The sequence below is a fragment of the Dermacentor silvarum genome, chromosome 6 (assembly GCF_013339745.2).
Source record: "Dermacentor silvarum isolate Dsil-2018 chromosome 6, BIME_Dsil_1.4, whole genome shotgun sequence".
NCBI lineage: Eukaryota > Metazoa > Arthropoda > Arachnida > Ixodida > Ixodidae > Dermacentor > Dermacentor silvarum.
In genome coordinates this window covers 43,600,015-43,625,888 of record NC_051159.1, presented here as the reverse complement: position 1 = coordinate 43,625,888, position 25,874 = coordinate 43,600,015, and the positions used below count along the sequence as shown (strand labels likewise).

The following is a 25,874-nucleotide window of genomic DNA, read 5'->3' as shown; positions in this document are numbered from 1 at the left end:
CAAAAACAAGCAGAGAGGGGGGGGCTAGAAAAAAGTTAGGTTTATTTGACAAGCAATGTACATCCGTGTGTAAATACGCTAATCTGTGCTAAAGAGCTCACGAAAGAAGCGTGATTAAACAGAACATTGTCAGGGAGATCAACGCAGCTAATTGTCATGGACGAAAGAACTTGTCGAATGTGTTTACCGGCCCACCAAGATAAGAAGAAAAGAGAAACACTAATCACGGTAGGCGAACCACGATTAAATCTCCGAACCTATGCGACAGAAAACTCATTAGCGATTGCCATTCAGAAAGCTGAAAAGATTCAGTCGCAGGTTAAAAAAAAACAAAGACGACCTTTATTTATTTTTGCCAGGTTTTGGGAGTTGCACTACTGCGCCGCCGTCTTTCCATTTGCCGTTAAATGACCCGTAGCTGCTTACTTATTCACCTTCAATTTGCATCGCGGGCTTTGCGCTCTGTAATGAAATAAGTGGAGCCGTCTTCTGGAACGCCAAATTGCAGTAGAGGAGCGCTCACAAGCCGTGCTTTGCGGGTGCTGCGTATTCCACGTCTCAATATTCGCGTAGTTTTATTAATGTCATTATTTTATCATCTCTGGGATGTCACTTGGCTGTGCAGGCTTAATGCAGGTACCGAAACATTCGGTGATGTATTTTCTTTTCTTTCTGCAATATTTTGCCATTTTATTGCGTGAGAACTTGTTAGGGGTACGGGAGCGTTTTGCGTAGCCCTTGCTAATTTTTGCGTATAGAATATGAATGTAGACCCTAAATACGCATAAGAAACAGTGTATAGGCGCATCATGTGCTCAAGGATAATTACGCGAAAAGTGTTCCCTGCGAAAAACTTAACTATGTGTGCGTGGCATTATTTAGAAAGAAAGGTTTGAACGCATTCATGCGGTATTGATTGGAGTAAATGTTCGTAGAGAGGCGCAGTGGGCTACTTGTCGACAGAAAGAAGAGACTTTACTTACGACACTAGTCCGAGTCATGTTTGTTTTTCGATGTGGACCACGCTACGTGTCGTTAGAGTGAAAACAGAACCAAGAAAACGACTTCGCAAGATTTTTTTCTTTGATTTTCAAAAGGCGGTATTTTGTGAAAACTGAGCCACAGTACCCAGGTGTGGCACTTGAACACTTGAGCGCGGCAGCAGCTCGCTCCACACGACATTGTTGATGTGGCACCATTTTATTTTGTAACGAGGAAATTTAAAAATTAACACTTGTTCGAGGCACCGGAAGTTTGTTATATAGTTCTTTATGCACTTGGTGAGAGCCTATTTGCCGCCAGTGCGAATAACTTTGGTGCCAAGCAATCCAAGAAGTGGGCGCGCCACCGAGATGAAGGGTACCTTGCGAGGTGCTCTGTATGCCAAACTCTTCTCTTCAACTTCGCCGCTAAACAACACGTAGATAGGAAGTATATTCAGGGCAGAAGAAAACACAGCACCACCCTCGTGTACAGATGCGTACGACTCGAAATTACCGTTTGGGCTTTGACGACAACCTTGTTCTATACACACTTAATTGTACGGGTCGCTACATCTTGCGGACGCTCAGTCTGCTCAGTGCGCTCAGCCGTTGTTCGGCGAAGCTGCCGCCAGATGGCGAAGTGGCCTTCAGAGCAATTTTACAGCGAAGCGGTTAGCCTCTAGATGCTAGATATGTTTCGTGTCCCCGTGCGTGGGCACATATATGGGCCGATCCCGGGGGTTGTGCAATACCGAGCCGACCCACGGAGGAGGTGAAGCAGGCTTCAAGCACTCAACGAAGTGAAGCGAAACCTGCATACATCCTTTGAAATCACGCATACACCATTCAGAACAGTATTCGTTTCAATAAATAACAAGCTCTATAAACAAACATCCGAACCAGATAATTGATGATAAGTCACTCCTGATAACAATGCGAAGCTCGTAGCGCTCCCCCCGTACGTTTTCCGTGTAAGATTACTGCCGCGGCGACGGCAGCTTGCAAAGTGGGGAGTGACATCACTAGTCGTTCGTATGTAAAGGAACCAGCGTACCAACTGATTTTATTGCTGTTGCAGAACCGCTATGGGTAGGCAACGCATAGTTAGGACTCCAAAGGAGCAGCATGAATACGAGAAGCTGAAAAGGAAAAAAAAATGACAGCAGATCCACGAGGTGAATGATGATGAGTGGGCGAAGCTCCGGAGGGAATCATCGGATCTCCCGCTTAAGGGGACGCTAGCACAAACGCGTTAGAAACGTGCAGTACTCTCTAGTAAGGGGGAGCGGCCACAGCGTCTTACGCAGCCATTTACACATGCCGGAACGTGCACCGCGTTTGCCGACGCCATCACATGACTGCTGAGAGAGTATACCCCCCCCGTATTCATAAACGCTCCTCGACTTGAACTTGACTTGCCACCGCTTTGGGCAGCGCGTTCGAAACGCGTTGAAGGTAAGGTGGAGAGGCCACAGCGTCTTACACCAGCTTCTTACACGGGCCGTAACGCGCTAGCACAAACGCGTTAGAAACGCGCTAGAAACGCGGCCTTTCGTTAATGTTGGCTATTTATAGCCATCGTGGTGCGTTTGTCCATGTCCGCTTCGTGGCGTAGTGGGCTAACGCCGCGCGCTCGGAAGCGAGGGGTCCCTGGTTCGATTCCGCGCTACGGACACAACCTCGGAATTTTTTTCTCATTTTTCTCAGACTGGTTACACACTACTACTACTACTACGACGGGGACGGAACGGGTGCCACCATAAGGAGCTTCGCCCCTAAAAGAAACGACAATATCTCCCGCGGCGGCGTGCTGTCCAAAAACCAGTACTGAAGTTACTGCCATTACTCTAAGTTACCATTACTGTCATTACTATAAAGCAATCAAGCATTGCATACCCCCTCAGCAGTTGTATTGGTGATTCGCCACAGCTTCGCTGGACATCCCCTTTCACAGGGCGTCGGATGGCGAGTCATCTCTTTGTCTGTCCATTTTGATGCGAAGTAAAGCAAATGTAACTATTAGAGTGCTATGCATTGTAATGTGCATGTTTGTTTAACAGCTCACTAAATCATGTATATCAGAGAAGCCTGGAGCTAGAAAAGCTTGGAAAGCTAGAAAAGTAGAAAACTATTCATATAACCATGAATAGTTTAACCATCAATAGAATAGAGTTGTTAGAGTTAACCATGAATAGAATAAACATGAATAGAACCAGAAAACGTTTCATATAACCATGTTCCATCAAGTCAGCAAGCAACTAGCCCACCTAAGTCTCATACAGGATAAAGCCCTCTCTCGTCGATCCCCATCTACTCTTATCTTCAACCAGCTTACACCATGAACGACAAATTTCGTCATTTCATAACACCATATAGATCGCTTCCATCCTCGACGGCGGTTCCATTCACTCGGCACCCATTCTGTAACTATTATAGATTGTCGGGTGTCTAGTCGGCTAACTGGCTATCTGACGATGTTCATATTGCCATTACATGGTCTGGGCCACTCTATTTCTTCCTTTTAATTTGCCTGATGTGAATTCTTAACACGCCAAATAATAGCAATACTTTAACAGGGTTATCTGTCTGCGCCTCCAAGCGACTGCGAGCCGTCCGACTTAAAATTTACTACTCAATAGACTCATCTGTTCGTTTAACTTACCTAACAGTATTACGAGCACTTGTAAAATTGACAGAACTCCGCAGCTTCACAGAACTCAGCGGCTTCGCTTGAATTAGCCTGGCTCGGATGGCTTCTGTTGCATGGCCAACATCAAATTTTGTGAAGGTAGCCATATTCATAATTGAAAATTTGTAAATTCTTCCTTACACTCTATACCAGCTTACACTTACACTTACAGCTGTACAGTCTAAGATGCACTCATCCCATGGGTACTTCGTGTCATCCACGCCCATCGTTTATTTTCCAGCGCAGTCTAATGTTTCCAAGTCTGTGATGTAGCTGTAACTTGATGAAAATAGCGGTCCGCCGCTCTATATTTGAACAGGAACGCTAGAAGAAAACAATAATAAAGAACACCACTTCTTCACGGCCACTCAAATTACCGACGTGTTGCACCCACAACGCTAAACTCTTTAATGGATACACCGCGCTCGGGCCATGCTCGCTACAAAATTGCCACAGAGCAGCCCCAAGGACAGCCCTCGTAAACAACGTTGCCTGCTTCCCTCTGCGAATTGAATTATTCAAAGAAGCCGGCGGTCTACGGTCTACAGTTTTCCGACACGAGTGAGAATGCTAGGCAACTTCCCGGGGCTGCCGAACCGTCCGAGTCACTCATCCTCGAGTTCTCGGCCTCTCACCATCACTCGCCGGTTCTCGCGTCGTCCTTGTGAAATACCCGCGTCCAGCGCACTTTCGGGGGTGCCATTAGCGAGGCAGAAGCGGTCGCCTTCGCTGGTGAACCTACATGCCCGCGAACAGCGTGTTTTTATGGACGGATAATGCGGCCTACCAAAGAAGCTTCCTAGCCCTTTGGCGGACTTGCATTAAACTATGGATGCAATTAAGGCGTGTCGAACGGCCTGGTCTGTATAGCAGGGGATTAATTCACGACTGTGTTGTCTGGGTTCTGCACAAAAATTAATACGCTAGCAAAATTAGTGCTCCGTAGATTCGAGCCTTCACTCACGTCCCAAAACTTTCTCGGTGGCGAAATTGAATAAAGCGCCATTTTGCTGTAGAATAAGTGTTATGTTCGTTTAACGCTCTGGATTCCGTTTCGTGGCAGCTGTAAACGCATAGCGACATGGTTTAATATATATGAGTGAAGTGTGTTTCTCAGGCAACATTCTTAGAAGCACTGATGTGGGCATGAAAACAGAGAGGGAAAGGGAAAGTCATGGAAGTTAACCAGGATGCACCTGGCTTGCTACGCCACACTGGGGCATAGGGAAGCGGGTAGAAAATGATAACGGAAAGAGAGCAAGAAAGCAATTACAATTCATGCCCGCGCATACACACAATAGGGTGTGAACACAGTAACTCTGCAACCGCGCGATCAGACGCGGTTGGCGAGTTCAGTCATCTTGAAAAATCGTAGCGCTGCTCTTTTGGCGCGCAGCGCGGAGGACGGTCGAGGGCATAGTCCCAGCATTTTTAGTTTTTTTTTTTAGTTTTTTGCTCCTGTGAGCGCTCTGTCGCCCAGTCGGCCTAAAGTGGCACGCAATGCTTGCATTTCAATCTCAAATGAGGGGCAGTGTACTAGCATATCTTGTATCGCCGTGTCATAATCACCAGCGCTGCACGAGGAATTTCCGCTGCACGGAAACAGTATGCGTTCTTACAGGCGACGCCCAACTACAAGCGGCATAGCCTCGCATCGAGATAGATCGGGTGGTAATCGAAGCTGCGATAAATGGTCAACAGAGTGTAGTCGTGAGTTGCCACATTCCGGTGTATTCCGACGTTCCAAAGCACAGCGACGGGCAAGGAAGTGAAGTCGACGCGCTGCATCAGGCTTTCACAATGGCACAACCGCAAGGTGGATTTATTCGTGGGCGGAACGCGCTGATTCGTCAACTCGTTCGTTGCCTACGATGGCGCAATCACCCGGTAGCCACAGAGATTTGATTATGCGTCCGTTTTCAACAGCGCGGTGGTGAGATGCCCTGATCTCGGACGCCAGCTGTTCATGAGGACCGTGACGTACGCTTGGCTGCAGTGATTGGAGAGCCGCCCTTGAATCACTGATGTGGCCAACCGGTTAGATGCCTGTTTATGTATGTAAGCAACAGCGACTCTGAGCGCGGCATATAATGACCCCGTTGGTGTTGTGGCATGGGAGAACTTTAGTCTTATCGACACCAATCTTGATGGGATGACCACCGCACAGAAGAAGCTTTTTGCAATAACCGAAGCTCCGGCATATACATGCACACTATTAGAGTATGTCTGATATAAGGGCTGTAAGTATATGTGAGAATGGAAGTTGACTTGAACAGAAACTGCGGGATCGTTCGTTCTAAGAAAGCAGAATAATTTCATAATTGAAAAGCCATTCGCTCTGCAGCTGGGTAAAGTCAAGCACCACAAGCAAGCCACTTACTATTTTTAACTGTATATTCTTTAGTCCAGGGGGTTATCTAGAGTTTCGATTTGTAGGGGGTGTTAAAAGAACGCGGGGGTGGGGATACGAAGTTATTAGTTAAATATTTCATGAGCGAAAGGCAGCGGGGGGGGGGGGGGGGGGTGAGGTTTACCGAATGTTTACCGTGTTCTCTATTTACCGACTCGGGCAATCCTATCTACAGGTTCGTAGTCAATCTGTATTATTATTGCGTAATGTATACGTATTCTTTTGCATTTCACGCTACTAATCTGTTCAGTTGGTTAACACGTTTACCTCCATACTGCACAGTAACATTGATTTGATATAATATGACATTCCATATTATGTGTATGCCCACAGTGCTGAATGCAAACAAGCGTGAAAACTCTTCGTCAGGCCTTTGTTGCTCTTTGCTCCTGCTCCCGTTTCTGTCATAGAAGCAAATCAACCTCAACACGAGATTTATATCTCAGTAAAAAAACCTAACAAGAGTTTCTGAACACCGTCCAGTCGGGGGTGGGCTTTCACAGTTCATAGCGGTTACCATGTTACCATTCCTTTTTCGTTTTTCCTAAAGTCCCTAGATTTTAAAGCAAAAAAAATATCTAGGGACTTTAGTTTTTCTGAGGAAGCAAAACCGACACGGAAAACAGCTTCCGAGAGTGCAGGATGCCCTGCACAGTAAGTGCTTCTAGAACTTGATTGCGACAATCCGTGGTTACTTCTTATGTTAAGGCGTGCACTTTGAGGTGTAACAGTTACCATGAAAAATATTTTTTCTTTCTGTAGCGAGTGCATCATTTTTTCTCCCTGTGAACCGTACAGCCGCGAGAAATGTATCGTACATTGGACACTACGCGCGCGAATTTTTTTTTTTTCGCGCGGATTCACAGGAAGGAAAGAAGAAGGCGTTCCCGTGGGGGCGCTATTGACGCGACGTCTTGGTAATTTATCATAGTTTGCGCACAAGAACGGTAGAGTGGAGATCAGAGTGAATTCTCGTGTTTGGTTCCAGACATGAACGTCTAGAGTTGCCCTGCTTTTATTCTACTTTGCCTTCGTCTAGCCGAGGGTGTGGAACGAAAGATAAATCACGCATTTCAAAGAGACGCCGAGAAGGAAGACTGTGGGCCTCGGCCATTACCCGCCAGACCGAGAACCATCGGAATGGCCTCATTCAACGGAAACTGCAAAGGCTTACAACGTGGTCAGCAAAGGTTATAACGTTGCACGTAGTACAAGCCGCTGGTACTGGTAAACAGCTGATACAGCAACACTAGAAAGCGCACCGTGACAACAAGCTTGGTTGTAGCAATAAATTAACACTAGAGATACAACGCTGGTTGCTCTTCATTAGCCTAAAACATTTTTACCGAATGTGTGACATCATACATTTGTTTCATCGTCACCTTTACCCTTTACCATCATCTACCTTCTTCTGTCCCTATTTGTCCCACTTCCCTAAGTGTAGGAGTAGCAGGTCGGAAGCATGTCCTTCGTGCTGACCTCCCCAATATCCCAAAATTAAAAGCTCTCTCTCCCTCTCTCTGTCTAAAGAGCAGCACTGAATTAGTTCAGTCTACTGAACCTTTTAGAGAATTCATTTGTGTTTGGTTTATGATGTCGAGCGTCTGACGCCATCTCGTTTGGCTGAAAAGAATAATGGTGAAACTGCACAGACGTGTATTATTGCGAAAGCATTATATGCCCCATGAAGCGGGAAATCGGCGAGCGTCCGGCGTTAACACCCGATGGCAAGAGAACCCACGTGATCAAGTGATGACGTGACGTTCCCAGCACTGGACCTGCTGCGGTTCGCACTGCGAAAACCCGCGCTGAGCAGCCATGGCGTTGGACAGACGCAGTAGCTCACTCACACCCCCAAAAATTACTTTCCCCAATTCGAAAATTCAGTTGACCGACCCGTTCCACTCCCAAACTTGACTTCATCCATCCCCAAAGTTGACTTTGCCCAATTCGAAAATTGAGTTGACCCACGTTCAAAGCCAACCTGGCCCACTCCGAAAACTGACTTGGCCCACCCACAAAATTTGGCTGTCCACACCCCCCCCCCCCCAAAAAAAAAATTGTTTAGCCAAGCTCAAAAATTTGGGTGGCCCGCCCCCAAAGTTGACTTTGCTCAATTCGACAATTGAGTTGACCCACGTTCAAAACCAATCTGGCCCACTCCCAAAAGTGACTTGGCCCACCCCCAAAATTTGGGAGGCCTACCCTCAAAATTGACTTCGCCGAATTCGAGCACATGACCAAGTGAAAAGTATTGCGCGGAGGAGTCAGATTGCTTTCTCATTCAATGCACGTTCGCAGACTTAAGTGCTTCTGTAAAGTTTTATGAATAATTACAGAAAAACGACATGTCTATGTCATCATCCCCCCTCATCCAGCCTTTATGTCCCCGTTCCCCCCTACTACGTTATCAGATACCAGACATCACACAGACCTAGTACATTCAAGTCGTCGAAGAAGCATACGTGAATTACTCCTTTACCGTTGTACATCCGTCTTCTATGTCATCATCGCCCCTCATCCAGCCTTTATGTCCCCGTTCCCCCCTACCCCTGTGCAGAGTAGCAGGCTAGAGCATGCTAGCTCAGGCCGACCTCTCTGCCTTCCTTCAAATAAGTTATCTCTATCTCTACATTTTTACAAATGCACACAAGTTCAACAAATGTGATGCACAAAAGTGGCAAAATACCCGTTTAAGACAGTGTCAAGCAAGAAGAAGAAATTTCAAAAATATTATTCGTTGCTTATCCCTGTTCCCTTCATCAAAGGGAATGTTCCATTCTAGACTATTCTCCTCCAAAGAGGATAGATGATGAACAATATCCCCTTGTCGGGATCGAGTCGTGAAATCTTTCATAACGTGTAACCGTGATCGCCATATACCTCATTTCTAACTAACTTTCGTTTTTCGAGGAGAAAACAATCGTTATTACAGAAGTGAATGAAGGAAAAAGCTACCCTTTTCACTCTTCGCTCCCTAAGCTCTGCTCCAGTATAGTTAACATGGCGTCATGAATAGCGAAGTATGTTCACATATATCTAAGCGTTTTGTGTGAATAATTCTCAAAACTGACAAAGTGCAGTCGTTGGTTTATTTAAAACGCAATGCATTGATTTGCTCGTCGGTAAACTAATCATTTATATATTTCTAGCTTACGTAAACTCCACATAAAGTAAGATAGTTACGTTTATCGTATCCCAGAAATGTAATTTTCCGATTTAGCACAATTTTAGCCCTCCTCCGTGCTATCCCTCTCGGTGCATGAAAGCAATCAGCAAACTTTTAAAAGAACAAGTGAATTAGGCTAAAAAATTAATTGTGTATCAAACACACTAACACGCGTACCATCAGCGATACTTCACATTTGGGAGAACACAATGGAAACGTTAGCGCAACCACTCGGCAATGTGATTGCGGTCAGGGAAACGCTATCTGTAGTTCCCAGTAGTAAACATTAACTGGACCATCAGAGATAACAGACATGGCTTCCCGCGCCCGGCGGGAGCCACACGATGTAAGGACTTTCGATAACTAAACCACGCATCCTCTACTTGAATTCAGTCACCCGAGGAAACAGACTGGCTTTATAACAGGATGTTCGGTAATGGATCACAGGCATTTTATTCCTGAGGTGGAGAAAACTTCGGTATACAATGAACCACTTTATGTGGTACTATGATAAAGACGTTATCAGATGCCAGACATCACGCAGACCTAGTACATTCAAGTCGTCGAAGAAGCATACGTGAATTACGCCTTTACCGTTGTACATCCTTCCTTCTATGTCATCATCGCCCCTCATCCAGCCTTTATGTCCCCGTTCCCCCCTACCCCTGTGCAGAGTAGCAGGCTAGAGCATGCTAGCTCAGGCCGACCTCTCTGCCTTCCTTCAAATAAATTATCGCTATCTCTACATTTTTACAAATGCACACAAGTTCAACAAATGTGATGCACAAAAGTGGCAAAATACCCGTTTAAGACAGTGTCAAGCAAGAAGAAGAAATTTCAAAATATTATTCGTTGCTTATCTGCGGGAAGTTAGTCAACGTCCTAGGTATAAATTGGAAAGAATTATGTGTAGGTATTTAAGGGATCATTTGCCATTAGAACAGACATTATGTGACGATCGGCCAGGGCGGGCAGATAAAGTTGAAATTTGAGTACCGTGATACTAGAGTTACAAGAATAACCACCTAGGACGAATATAGTAGCACGGTTCCGGACTGATTCAACTATTTTATTAGGTTTAATTCGTATGGTGATATATCTCACTTCAATACTCATCTTTCGGGGGACAAGTGATCTCTAGGCAAACAGCTTAACAGAGGAGGCACATGAGAAAGGTTGCGGCGAAGTTAGCTTATGACACCGTTTGCAGAATTAGTAATTTGATTATTATCATCAGTTCAAGCTAGGTCGCGGGAGATGTCAACGAGAATATATTTGAACGAGTCAGCGAGAGTTATAGAAAAATTGATAATGAAGTAGCAGGCGTTGAAAAATCGCGACGACCGTGCAAGGAAAATAATATTCTTATTAACATTAGCAGACATCAACCAATTTCCGCATCACTTTTCTATTCGGTGAAAAATGTTCTGGAGGATACAAATATCAGATGCATTATTATGAGGCTGTAAACAAGACAGTCATCGGCCAAGAGGCGTATTTTCGATTAGACATTAAGGTGTAAATCGTTCACATAAATACGCAAAAAATGTTGTCCGAGGGCGGTACCTTGGGAAACACCAGATGATATCTGTGTGAAAGACGATGAAGTAACATAGACGAACTGATGACGTTGCGTTAAAAATACTTGAATCCTGCTAAAATCTGATTGCTGTAGGCGTAATCGTGAGAGCTTAAATTGCTGCCTGGGCATCCTGCAGCGCGTGAGAACTGTTCGCGTGCGCTCCTCCTTTGAGCGTACCCCACCGATGTTATCAGACGAACAACGGTTCTTGCGCTATCATATCACATGTGAAACGCCGATGTCATTCAGAATCATCATTGTATATCTGTTTATTTTCTCAATGCACAGTTTGTTTTGGACGCCCAGTAGAAGGAAGAGAATGTTCGCAAGTTCATAAGACTATATGGTAAACTAAATTCAGCATTAAAAAAACAAAAAAAACAATAAAAAACACCACAACACGAAACATTGCGGATGTACCAGTATCAATAACATACAAGTAAAAGAAGGAAAAGTTCATATTCGCAAGCCGGCTGCATTCAAGAAAATAGTATAAGATCCAGACCGTAAGAGGGCTAGTACGGAGCGCGATTAGCTCCGCAGTGGACTGCGAACAGAGCCTTTGAGTACCCTAAGAATAGCATCGCAATAAGGAGGCGGGCGAATTCAGTTAATGACCTAATATCAAGACAACGAGTACGCATAACTAGAGGTTATGATGCCTGTGTGTATAGGCGCGTCTCTCAGTTGTATTATTATGAAAAAGATATTTCTGGGAAATTCGCGGGCCGTAAGCGCGATATGATTACGAGGCACGCCGTAATGGGGCACTCGGGATAAATTATGACCACCTTGGATTTTAACGTGAACCTAATCCACGATACACGGGCGTTTTGCATTTTGCCCCCATCAAAACGCGGCCGCCGTGGCTGGGATTCAGTCCCACGCCCTCGGGTTAAGCAGCGCTACGCCAAAGCCCCTGCGGCACCGCAGCCGGTTCAGCGGAATTATGCTGAGAGGAACATTCGCTAACAACCTCGAGCGCTTAGCCGTATGGTAAGAAAAATATATTATTGCACTAATCTTGAAACAGATTCGACTGTTGCTATTTTGTGTTTTATTATCTCTGTTATTACACTAATCTCGAAGCTGTTCCCGTTGCCGTTTTTTTTTTTCCTATTAGGTTTCTAAATTGGAAACTTCCAACCTGTGTGGACTCGACGGTCTGCAGTACGTAATAAATAAATAAACAAAATAAAAATAGAGTAAGAACGAGGTTATAGCGGAAACAATTCCGAGGCATGGAACTTCTTATTTGTGAAAACATACTTCGTTCCGCTAAATTACCTGATTCGTAAAGCTGGGACTTTACGCACTAAAATGAACAAAGAAAGTGAAAGTTCGAGGCACGTGTCCCTTACACGCTCAGATAAACGCGCGCCAGAAAGACGGCGAAGTACGGTATAGTTTCCTACTAACAAAGCAATTCTTCCGTGTTCTCTTATGTTATTACTTGTTCTACTCTGTTTCTTCCTATACACCGTGCTTCCTTAGCTCTAAGGCGCGACGTGAATCGGCTACAGCCGCGGCTGTATTGAATTAGGAGAGCGCCGCGCAGAAGCTCGTCCATCTGTGTTTGTTTTGCCGGCGGCAGGTGCGCAGGAAACGAGGCGTTCCTGGAAAAAAGGCGTCTCGCACAGGAAGAGCATCGAGGCTCGTTATTTTCGGTTACGGCCGCTGTTGCTAGTCGCTCCCACCGGCGTCGCTGCAGCCAGCCTCCAGACCGACGAGGAAACAGCGTCGCCTGCTAGCACAATTGCTTTGGCGAGAACGCGCTTTGTCTATCGACTCGAAGTGGCCGGTCGAAGTGGTCGAGGCAGGGAAGTAGCCGTGTACAATCGGGATGGGTAGAATACGATGAAGTCTGTGAAAAAAAAAGCAAATAATAAGAAAATATACCAGGCGCAACCAGTGCGAGTGCATACCAAATTGGTACACTCTGAGCGACTGCGGAGGATGTGCAAGTGACATTGTATTATACGCGCCCATTAAGTTGCCTAGATGCATGTCGTATAGAACAATATGCATTAATGAGTAACAGGGAAACTTGGCTGGGTTTGTAAGGCTGTTGCAGGGCTGCTACACAATGCAAAAAAAAATCGTTGCACTATTATTGCCGTCTCGCCATCATATTACAGAAATCGGTTTCTCTTCCATCGGAAGGCTTGGAAATTTCAGCCATTTTCATGAGATATTGTATTTTCTCAGCAATATGGAACAGGTTTCCAACCGCAAGAGCGGAAGTTCTCCTCGTGATGTGCCGCTATAGGCTTGTAGAATGTGTTTACTCTGGATCAGTGGCGTAGCCAGACATTTTGTTGGAGGGGGGGCTCACGTTGCAGCGCGGCCTCCTCCTTATAGAATTTTTCAGGGGGATCAAATACGTGAATAATAACTGCATTGCCAATGTCATTGTATATTAGATACTGCAAACGAATTATTGAACGCTGCGCACTGTCAAGTAAAATACGTATTTTTTCATAAACGAACATATTCGTATGTCCGAAAAATATTGGCAGAAATAACTGATATCAATTCTTCCGCGCTTTTTTGTCTATTTAATAAGTAAAGAAAATATCACAAGAACTTTAGAACTATATCAGTTTGAAACCAGCTAATCGGTTCGTGCAGCTGATATGAAAAACGTAAAGGCCATGAAAAGAACAAGTTAGGACAAATATTTTGATGAATGTTTGTCATTCAAGAACCTTGTTTACATTTTTGTACAAATGCAACGGCCAGGGAAAAACCTCAATGACGCTGTCATTTGTTGCAATAGATTGCGCAGGAGCAGCTGTTACCAGTCATGTATTGTAATTACACCGAGATTATAGTCGCAACAGTGAGTACATATAAAAAGCAGGAGTTCCGCAAGATGTACATTATAAATTCAAGGGTAGAATGAAATATACAAATGCGAAGATACAATTTGATAAAGTGCAAAAATGTGCCACTGGAAACAGTTCACTGCTTGTATATACAGCAACTCGCAACAAGATATTTAAATATATGTATAAGTCTCCAATAAATCTACGTATTTAATCAAACGTCACTGTATCTAATGCGTCAAACAAGACAAAGTAAACATGTGGCGCAGTCAGTGATACTAACCTTTACGCATAAACAGACAGGTGATCCAGGCACGAACAAAACTATGATCGCAGAAATCGTTATATGTACTTGGGCCATGCGGTGGTCGCGACCGCACCATATGAGTAGAATAGCGGAATAATGCCGAAATCACTGCGAAAATGCGTAATTGAACTGCCTGCAGAGCGGCAACAAATATTCTGCAGCCCAAATTAAAGAAGAGAGAGAGAGAGAAGAACTTTATTTATTTCCGGCAGATTGCTGGGCTGGGTTCCCACCTAGGAGCCAGCGGAGAGACCGTGTCTCCCAGCAGCTTCCTCGGCCTGCTGGATAGCCCACAGTTGCTGGTCCAGGCCTGAACTGAGCAGCGCAGTCCCCCAACGCGTCCGAAGGCCCTCATTGGAGGCCGCGACCCCAGTATTGCTGATTAATGCTGGACATGCCCATAGGATGTGATCTAGTGTGGCTCTGGTGTTACAATACTGGCATAGATTGGTTGTATATAATTCGGGGTATATATGGTTCATGATGACAGGGTTCGTGTATGTTCGTGTTTGTAGCTGCCGCCATTGAACGGACTGGGCCCTATTGAGCTTGGGGTGAGGTGGTGGATACTCACGCCTTTGCATTCGATAATGTTGAGTAATGTCACAGAATTTAGTGAGCCGATCGTCCCATTCCCACACCACCGCGGAGGTGTCCGTTCGAGTGGCTGCTTCTTCGAACCCGGCTCGGAACGTGAGACCTCGAACCACGTTGTGCGCCACCTCGTTTGGACTGAACTCCGGCTGATCAAGAGGTGTGTGGGCTGGGATCCAGAGAATTTGTACGCATTTGTCTGCCTCATAAGTTTTGCCTGTATTAAGGATCCGCAATGCCTCAGGGGAGATTCTGCCGTTGGCGTAGTTTCGCACGGCCGTTTGAGAGTCGCTGATGATGTACGAGGCATTGGTGTGAGCTATCGCCAGCGCGATAGCCACTTCCTCCGCCGTTTCTACGTTTCTTGTGGCGATTGATGCGCTTGCTTTGCATTGATGTGTGTGGTCTGCGACCGCAGCTACGAAGCGGTGACGGTCCCGATAGCGTGCTGCATCGACAAAGACCGCTTCCTCGTTGTGACCAAAAATCTTAGTCATAGCTTTGGCTCTACTGACGCGTCTGCCCTCGTTGTGTTCGGGGTGCATGTTGTTGGGTATCGGTGGAACTGTGAGTTTAGTTCGGATATCGCGTGGTATGTCATGTTTGTCGCCGTGTTGGGTGTGGTAAGAGATGCCGAGATTCTCGAGTATCTGGCGGCCTGACTTAGTCCTGGCCAATCGCTCGTATTGTGATATTTGTTGCGCCTCGATAAGCTCCTCGAGGGTATTGTGTAATCCCAGTTTAAGAAGGAGGTCTGTGCTGGCGTGTTGCGGCAATCCTAGTGCTTGTTTATGTATTCGCCTAATGAGGCTGTTGAGTTTTGCTTTTTCTGCGACGAACCATCGGTGATAGGCTGCCGCATACGTGATCTGGCTGAGTACGAATGATTGGATGAGGCGGAGGATGCTAGACTCTTTCATGCCTTTGTGTTTATTGCTGATGCGTTTAATAAGGCGCATCGTGTTCGATACTTTTGCGTCAATGTTGCGAACTGTCTCGCCGTTTGTGCCCTTACTCTCGATTATCAGTCCTAACACCTTAATTTTATCCACGGTTGGTATGATGTGACCGTCGCTTGTCGTGAGTGTTATATCGGCGTGTGTCTGTGCTTGGTGATGTTTGGGTGGTCGGCCCTTGAGTGTAGGGCGATATAGCAGTAGCTCGGATTTCTCCGCCGAACAGGATAGTCCTGTCCCTTGCAGATACCGTTCTACTGTGTCAATAGCCTCCTGTAATATTTGTTCTATGGATCCATCACTGCCCTCGCATACCCAGAGGGTGATATCGTCGGCATAAAGAGTGTGATGGAGTCCGGGGATTGTCTGAAGTTGTGACGGAAGGCCTATCAATAACCAATTTTGACCGACTTGCTCATTGAAAGCCCCGCCCAATTTGAGCGAAAACAATCGCTCAAATTAAAGAAGGCTAAAGAAGTAAAAGCAGGTAGCTAAAGAGGAAAGAAAAGGCCAAACGAAAGCCACAGATGATGCGGCAAGTTGAACTACCCAATATCCGAGTGTGTTTGTTGGGAAACGCCGCGTGGGCGGGGCTTTCAATGAGCAAGTCGGTCAAAATTGGTTATTGATGTCCTCGTAATTTTTGTATTTGCGTGATAATTTTGATCATGATGCTAACTATTAGAATTAACTGCGAAAATTTCTGCGGTTTTAAAAGTTAATGAACAGTCATACGTTTTTATAATTACGAGTTTATAGACCTGATGAAACAGAGCTTTTTAGTTGCATTGATTTTTCCTGCTTCGCTGTCTAAAGTACAACTTCAATCGGCGGGGAAGGAAGAAAGGAAGGAAAGAGTGGAGAATGAAAGGCAGGGAGGTTAACCAGTTCAGCACAACCGGTTTGCTACCCTACACATGGGAGCGGGATGAGGGGGAATGAAATCGGCGGGGAAGTTTAGCGAAGCGGTCAATGACTTCGGACACGTTGACACCGACGTCTCTGTGGGTGTATAGAAGCGCCAGCCTATCCATGCGGTCCTCAGACATTATAGAGCGCAAATAGTTTTTTTAGTAATCTCATGTAAAAAATATTCTCTCTGCGCTGGCAGCGGTCACTGGAAGGGTGACTAGAATCTGCAGCAGTTGGTACACATTTACATAGAACCTGCAGTCGCAATGAAAGAGGGCATGTATTTCGGTTCTCAAACCTAAAAACACTCCTTCGATATCGTTGGCATCCTTGTTTAGGTACCTTGCACAAATAGTAAGCTGTTCGATTACAGCAATATCCGCCGTTTCGTCAGCAAGTATAGAGAAGCCGCCTGCAGCGTTTACTTTTGAATCTAGATTTTCTTTGACAAGTTCACCACAAATTTCTATGATTTGGTATTGTACAGCTTGGCTTAAATACGAGGCACTACTGGGCCAACTTTCCAAATGGTTCTTCAGATATGGAGCTCCGCAATCAGCGTGCTCGCGTGCGAAGAAGCGCTCTGAAAATACCAGTATTTTCATCGGGGGCTTTGCTTAAATCTATAGGACCACTGTTCTTGTGGCTATGGAGAGCCAGACCTTGTCGCCCACAAAAAAGAACTGCCTCAATAATAGGCCGTTAACTTTCTTCTGTTTTCCTTATTTTACTATGCCTGCCCTGGTCCAGCTGATCGATCACATTAGGTGCGCTTCCTGAAAATGGTAGGAGAAAATTATCAGCTGCCAGCTGACAGTCACGGTGATATTGAGTATTTTCGTGTGTGTGGAAGATTCCGAGCACGTGCTTACATTTCTGCAACGGCTTGGACATGAGGGCTCCAGTGCGCGCATGTTGGCCCAAGTATATTAAACTCATAAAGTTCCAGAATTGAAAATCTAAAGCGCGCCTTTGGAAATGTCAGTGCACTAGTCGCGTCAAAAGTTTATGATAACTGTAAACCCATAAAGTCTCGGAAATAAAATCTATGCGCTCCGTAGATTCCGCGGCCACTGCGAGATGCCGCAACGCGCCTGATCGCTATCGAAAAGCCCTTGAAAGTTTGTGCTCAGATGGCGCTCCCTGCGCTATGTCACTCCAGGTGCAAGGGTGTTGCCACGAAATCCAGCCCGAGTTCGCAATGTTCGTGCCGAAATGTCTTTTCGAGCGTTAAAAAGATATTGTAGAGAAAATACAGAATGATTCCCGGCGCCGGTGGTTGTTTTGGTTGCCAGTGCATGCCCGCACGAAAAAATTTCGGGGCGGGGCTGAAGCCCCATCAGCCAGTCCCCACCCCCCCTGGCTACGCCTCTGGCATAGATATCGTTGGTTATTTGCCTGGATGTCCTAAGGTTTCCAAATAATTATGCTCACCCATAAAATCCTCCCTTTTGTTGTGTTCTTTGCTTGCAGACCTAAAGTCGACTCAGCACTTCAGCTAAGGCAGTGTGTTAAACGCGACCGTCAATAGCTAATACAGTGCAGTAGTCAGTACAGTATAGTCATTACAGTCGAAACATTATTTAGGTAACCAATTTATGATCTGGCAAAACGGTCCTATGCTAGTCCTGGATTGATGTTCATGTGCGTCAGTACTACGATATTTTACATTGCTGAGTAGTCCCTTCGTCGCCTTCAGCTACGATGTCTTCTGTCGACGACATGTGAAAATCGTTTCAACTGACATTGGTCTATTGTCAAGGTGCTCTAAAACGGATGCCAGGGATTGTCTCTGAACATTATATTTAGGACTACTTAGGTTTTTAAAAGAAACGGGCTTGGTCAAGCGGCTGTGACAGTGATGTCACGTACCACGGAAGAGTGACGGACTGTAACTGACGATTTGTGTGCTGTGCTGTGTGCTCTCTCTCTCTCCTCCCCATCTTTCATTCTCCCCCATTCCGCTCCCAAGTGTAGGGTAGCAAACCGGTTGTGCTAAGCTGGTTAACCTCCCTGCCTTTCCTTCTCCACTCTTTCTTTCCTTCCTACATTGCTGAGCTAGCTTGCGCGCATACACGTTTCGATAGATTGCTGAAAATATGAGCATGGTATACGTCCCGAAGATTGTGCAACACGGCAGTAAGGCAAACTAAGATAACAGAAAGAGTACCTTTCGTGAAATCAGTGACTAAGTACTGAAATATTACTAATTACCCGGAACTTGATCCTGTGCGCTAGGTATACGAGGCCTTTCCCAAAAGTACGTGCAGCACGTTAGAAAACCATTTAGTTTGCGATCTTTTAAGCATATTAAAGTAGTCGCCTTCAAACCAAATAATTGCTGGCTCTCCCGTAATCAAGAGTAGATGTAAGGATGAAATGGCTACCGTTAAAGCAGATTGGTTGGAGATGATACTAGCCACAATCTTAAAATGGGTGTAGAGCATGTTCGCAACGGCACACCCCACCACACCACACCGCGCTACACCGCAGCACGCCATACTGTGCACTGGTTCGTATGGAAGCAATAGTTTCCTGTCACAAAGAGAACCTCATTGCAAGTCTCTTCTCGGCCAAACAGCCACCCGCGGTGCGCCCGATGCTGCCGGCTTGGTCACGCAGCGTGACGCCATCTCTCGAGCCGGCGCAAAATCCGCGCCGCGGAACCCACGGACCGCTGGCAATCAAAAGAGCATAGGCAATCCTGTCTCAGCGCCAAGAGATGACAACCAAGTGTATGGTGCCCTGTATCTGCCTTTTGAACATTGCTATTGGAAATGACACAAAACTTCAGCGTACTAGAAGTTGCAGCTTCAGTGATATTGTGAATAAACATTAGGAAGCAATATTTTTTGTAACCTGTTTGGGCAGTAACTAGCGTATGGAATGCCGTCCTGTACAAAGGGTTAGGGGCCAGAGAGCGCATTTTCTTAACTTTTGACTGGTTGCCTGGATGATCTCGTTTTGTTTTCGCAACGATCCCGGGATGATCTCGTTTGAGTGCCCGGATAATGGCTCTGTCTTTTGACTCAAGCTTGCTTGAACGTCGCCGACAACGGGAGCTAGAACATTTCATGCTTAATACTCTCCATTAGACATAATAGACTGGTCCTACCTTTTCCATTGCTGGGAGCACTCTTGGAAGTATTCTTCTAGAAGTTAGGCGCCTCGGCAGCGATGTCGTTTCATTTGGGATTGTCGTCACATCCTCGATTGGCCGCCCCTGAAGCACTAGTTTTCTATGGGGAACAACGAAAAACGTCGCAGGTGGCTAACTGAAGTGAGTAGGGATGGTGTTACAGCATAGCGAGGAGAATTTCGTGCCAAAAAAAAAAAAAATCAGGCACAATCCACGCGCAGTGAGAAGGGACAATATCGTGGTACACAATTCAGAGCCGCACTTTCGACGAACTCAGTCGCACGCGGCGCACACGATCTGTCAGGCGATTCAGGACCTTCACGTAAAAAGGTGCATTGGCAGTTTGACTTGGCGAATATAATGACACAAGCGCATACAGCAAGGCTATTCACGCACCCTACAAAAGGTTCATCTCCTTAGCAGAAAATGTAGGCGGCATAAAGCTGACAGGGCCCTCGGCATTTTGGAAGATATGATATATTTCTGTCACTTCTTGGGCACACTTCCTACTGTGCCGGAACAAGATGCCTCTGTTGTGGAACAACGGCGAGTATCCACGGATCACAGTATGACCAGCCAAGACACCACATACCGAATTGACAACAGCGAATTAAGCACAATAACAAATTGCCAACAACTAATCCTACTTTCAGTCAGTGGGATTACCATATAAAGCGTTTGATTGTTGCTTTAAAATTTTTCGTTAAAATACGATCACATTAGGTTTATACCAAATCTTGGTTTTTATTCATTGCGAAAATTTAAGTTGCTAATACGGTGTTGTGTAGTTAGGTTTTGTGCTTTTTAATTATGACTCACTCGCCTACAAAAATATTAACTGTCTACGTTTAATGACAACTTCAAGTACTTTTTTTTCTTCTTCTTCTTTTCTGGGAAAACTGTGTGTGTGTGTACATGTTTGTAAATGTCTGTGTGTGTTGCTCAACAAACTTCTGTGACCTTTTGGACCAGTGAGAATTTTGTGTATGTCATCGCTGTTTGACACTATTCAGTGTTCTTTTATGGGATGTGATTTTGTTTACCGTGAGAACAGGAGCAGCCGGTTCAACCTAAAGGCCCCAACCTCTACTATAACTTGTTATTAGAAAAAGAAAAAAAAACGAACTTCCGTTCCGCAGTAAATTTGTGTCGGTTCCTGCATTGTACAATTCTTGCGTTCAGCTTCACCATCGTTGTGACTAAATGGTTAAGATGTTGCCGAGCTAAGGGGAATATATTTCGGCACTTGAGGATCGTGAATTGGATTGCCAACTACTGGAAAGTAGGCCGTGTGTTCATTGTCTCATAGCGGTTGCAGAATTCTGCTTGGAACCGCGTTACAAATGAGTGTATGTTAGGTACGTGCACATTAAAAAAACACGCCGAAGCGAAACCTAATACTGGTGCCCTAACTAGGGTATCTATCAATGCTAACCGGTAGCTTTGGGCCCTCAATCCTACCAGTTAATTAACTAATTTATTTATTATTTCTTCCTTCTCCACAATTTTGCTATCCGACCATAAATCTACCCAAACTAGCCAAGCTTTGTACCTTGCTCTATTAGGAAGTGTCCAATGTACCCTGTTTTTCATTGGCACCCATATATGGCTTCATTAAATCCTGTATAATGGAGAAGTTTTCTACTTATGAGGACCAGGTGGAGCTCACTAGCGCACTAATATTTGTAGGTTAAGCTGAGCCATCGCTTAGAAAGCATACATTCGATTGACTGACATTTCCATTAAAAGACGTTCATCCTACCTGTGTTTTCCTGTTTTCTTTTCCTTTTAGTTGTGATAGGCGATACCCTATAAAGTTAGACGCCTAAGCGTACTCTTTTTCCATTTTGCATAGAAAAATAGAACCGCGATTGGTCCACATTACTCGCAGATGCAATTGCAACGTTATGGGCAGCATGCATGCAACACTGAGCTCTTAACTTTGCGAGTGCAGCTCGCGGTGTGGCCATCCTGGAAAATGCCGAGCTGACGACCATGGTGAGCGTCATCGTGGCGCTGATGGTGTTCACGGCGCTCTTCTGCCTCGTCCTTAGGCTCTTCAGCAAGTGAGTACGGCAATATTGCTATGTAACGTCTTTTGACCTCTACACGTTGCACTGCTTGCGGTATTATTTTACTAAAGTGGGTTAGGGAGCTGTTATTCCTGACAGCTGCATTCCTGACAGTAAACAGAGATGACCGTCTCGGCAATCCTTGCGTAAGCGTTATAGTGACAGCCGACTACCGTCACGCTTATAACATTGCCCACATTGAGACTACATATGTTCGCCGTAACTATCCTGTTTGTGTATTTGCAAGATGATTTAAGTTAGGCTGGCAAGACGCTGGTCTTCGTGCGAGTATGCCATCATAATTAGACATCATATAAACACGCAACAACATTTTTGTCCAACAAGTGATTCAGGTGGGTGTAGGCTCTCACGCTGAAATGCAGTATCAAGCTTTGACTATCTAATAAACCGAGAATAAATGTATAATACAAGTCAAGTTGGACGTTTTCCCGTGCCAGAATAACCATCTGATTATGAGAGACGTCGCATTGTCGAGGACTGCGGAATAATTTTGATGGCCTGGTTTTTTTTTTTAACGGGTGCTAATGTGATATGCACAAACGTTCGTGCACAGCAACGATATCGCAGTGCTGCCACCGTGGTGGGGGTTGAACCCGCGACATCGATCTCAGCAGCGCAACCCCGTAGCCACTTAGCTACAACGGTACGTGGGTACGATACATGAAGCTTCATTACAACGCGCATGCAGAATTACATTACTGTATTGATATTTTATTTACAAACCCTGATGAACTCGGAGTTCCTCTTGATATGCGTGGCTTTATTCCGAGCATCCATCAAAAAACGTAATCTAAGCGAGTTCGGTTGTGTTTTCTAGTGCGCCTCCATCGTTTCTAGCGAGAGCAGATAGTGTTTTCAATTTTACAATGCAAAATGTTCGGGTATCTATGCCGTTTTTGCGCCAGAAGCACCACATTGCCTCAAGTTTGCAAAGTTTGACATTTTCTTGCTTCGCTGTGCAATTAATTGCCAGCGGGATGGAGTGTGAGATTAATCAAGCGTTCATTTTTCAGATTCGTGGTGGCCACGTCAAACGGCAACACGCCGGGCGCCGTGCAGCCATCAATTCTGGAATATCTATCGCCGTTGTCCCGCCGAGTTTAATATGCGATAACGGAATATTGGCAATAAATTGCTCTTAGAAGTTATCAGTCAGAATTTATTGCCTAATACTACAATCGCACTCACTTTGTGTCTATCCCAAATGTGTTACTATGGCGAGTTCACAGTTATATTTGTTAAAGAGCAATCTAATTTATTATTATCTATGTCAGTCACATCGCTATTCTGAGTTAAATAAACGTATACAGGGTGTTCATTTTTAAGTTTTAAGGAATTTTTAGAAATTGCCTGTGTCAGGTAGCATAATACTTATCATTTAACTGGGTTATTCGAAGAGGCGAACATTAGTAGTAGTAGTAATCGAAACACATATTCAACTAATTAAAAACATTCAATAATTAATTTTTAGGTAATTATTTTACGACACATATTGCAATTTACAAATTGTAGCAGGTGAGCTTGTCAGGCGTATCAAATTGAAATGAAATTCCAGAATCACGCCAGTTTGGAGATATACGCCATCAAACTCCCCGTAAAAATGCACTGTTGTTCCACTTATTTACCAAAATGCGGTTTTATACATTGAAGCACAAACGTAACTGGAAAGCCCATTTATTTCGTCCCGCACTTTGGGAACTAATATCTCGAAACGGGGGTCGTCCTGGAAATTCATTTAATGTGGATGCGTCTTGCAAACTCCCCCGCCTACAGTTCGTGAATTGCAATATGTGTCGTAAAGTAATTATCTTAGAAGTTCATTAGTAATTTTGTAATTAGTTGAATATGTGTTTCAATTTCTCGTGCTACTAATGTCCGCCTCTTAGAATAATCCAGCTCAACGATAACAATTATGCTACCTGCCACAGGCGATCTTTAAAAATTCCGTAAAGCTTCATTTTTAACACCCGGTATAATCCTCTGATGTTTTTCGTTCGTTATTTTTTCTTTATTTCCTCTGGCTTTATTCTATATTTTTCTTTCGCGCAATGTACTTGTCTTTTTTTTTTTTTCCAATTCTCTTGCTGCCTTATGCAAAGCTCACCTGAAGATTCCCTTGCAGACCCTGGACAATGGCACCATAATCTGTGCAATATTTATCTTTTCTTAATTTCAGCACATTTTCATGTGAACCTCAGCATAAATAGAGACGCGAAAAGAACGTAACTGATCAGAAATACTTTTAGGCGTTATTACATAGAAGTGCTACGTGTAGTCGATTTTTATATAGCATGTTTATAAGGGGATAGAGCAAACCGCAAATTCACGTTTAGAACTCCGCATTAGGCCACCGTTGCAGATGCAGGTGAACCAGGAAATGGAACAACGCACCGGAGTAGTTTTGCAATTGCTCGCGTCCTAATTTACGCTGATAGCGCTATCGATATTAATATATTCAGAAGGTGAAAAGTATGCGTTCGCCTGCCTGCATGGTTTTCCGCAGAGCCCGTTTCGGCACATCCGGGCGCGATCGCATGGGTGACGCTGCCTCTCCGCCCCCGGGACCCGCCGTGCTCAGCTCCGTGGACGGGTCCCTGGCTCAGGCGCCGGGCACCAAGGGACCAGGACCCGGGTCCCGGCGCACCTCCCGCAACTCGGTGGACTACGCGGCCTCGCGTCGGGCCAGTTACGGCATGCTCGCGCCGCCCGCGGACTCGCAGAGTAAGCGCCTCTCACCAGTCCAACCGCGCATTTGAGTCCTGTTGTGCTGTGCTATGATATGTTATGATATATGGAACACCCTTTTGATATGGCAAAATTCTGTTTTAAGTAGGTGGAACTATAGTAGCGTTGTTTATGCATTGGAGAGAGAGTTTAGTTGTTAATATTTGAGCAAACTAATTCGACTACTGATTAGCTGTTTACTTCACAAATTAGTCCATTAGCTAACCAACCGAGCACCGTTTAGTCGTTTTATTTCTTGGTTTTTCTAAAACACGTATAGAAATAATCAAAAATACAAGAATAAAATGTACAAATATGGTCAGAAATAATGGTGAACAAGTTTTTTTTAACTTTCCTTGATGTAGAATTGTATTTGACCTAATTTATACAGTTAGCGTCGTAACCGTGAAAATTAAAGTAGGAGACATTAAACATTCTGGGGTTTTACTAACCAGAACCACGACTTGATTTTGAGACACGCCGCGTAGCGGGGCACTCCGGATTAATTTGGATCATCGGGAGAGAGAGAGAGAGAAACAACTTTATTTAAATAAAGATTGTGCTTGGTTAGCGTGGGTGGATCCCCCCTTCCAGGGCCCCACTGGCTATTGCGGCGCGCCGGACCTGGAGTTCTCTAACATGCGCTCAGTGCACGGTACATTGCGTTTCTTGCATTTCATCCGGTGAAATGCGGCCGCTACGAGCGGGATTTGATCCCGGCACCTCGTGTTTAGCAGCGCGAGGCCATAGTCACTAAGCCACCACGGCTGGTAAGTAAGATAAATCGGTAGTAGTACGCAGGGCTCTGCTGCAGAGCATTGTCCTCTACCGGAAAACCCTGGCTGCACTTCTACGTTCGGCACACTCGCGTTCCAACTGCACAAAGAAGTACCGGCGACATTTTTTGCCGTCGAAAGAACGTTTAACATTTGCAGCCCGTGCCACCACGGTTTCAAATGCGCGCAAAAGCAATCAGGTGTGCTGCGCCCATCAGCTGGTCATATCACGTGGCATGATGAATTGCTTACAGAACTACAGATTATTTGGTGCATGAAAAAGCGTGATGAATTTTTACATATTTGTAAAAGTGATGAATTTTTACATATTTAAGTAAGCTGCAGCCTCCTTTGTGAGGCCCACGTTGGCCTTCCTCAGTTCGGTGATCGGAGCCAATTGCAAACGCCGAGCGTTACGGCCATTGCAATTGTGTCAACCAGGTTGCACATGACATTAAATGATCACCGGCGTTATATTTTCTACTCTTTGTTTACGGCGTTTAATGAAAAATTTGCAGGTCCCGCATGGTATATGAATCAGTGTAAGGTAAGCTTTTATTGGTGTTTGCTTGGGAACGCTGTTCTCTTTTAGCGATCATCTTTAAGTAGAGAGCGCACGACCAAGTTGGACGCTCGAACATGCGAATCCCACGCATCACAATGAAGGAATAACAGCGGCAGAAGAAGGACGATGTAGTACGAGCGATGATGC

General features: G+C 45.1%; 1 protein-coding gene across 1 annotated transcript in view; it reads left to right on the top strand.

Annotated features, from left to right (window-relative positions):
* The window catches only part of LOC119456633 (uncharacterized), a 418,815-nt gene that overhangs the window by 358,976 nt on the left and 33,965 nt on the right, over positions 1 to 25,874 (top strand). Inside the window, exons 5-6 of the mRNA XM_049668994.1 lie at positions 21,524 to 21,635; positions 24,166 to 24,383. Of these exons, the coding sequence (XP_049524951.1) occupies positions 21,524 to 21,635; positions 24,166 to 24,383 (330 nt within the window). The remainder of the gene's footprint in view (positions 1 to 21,523; positions 21,636 to 24,165; positions 24,384 to 25,874) is intronic.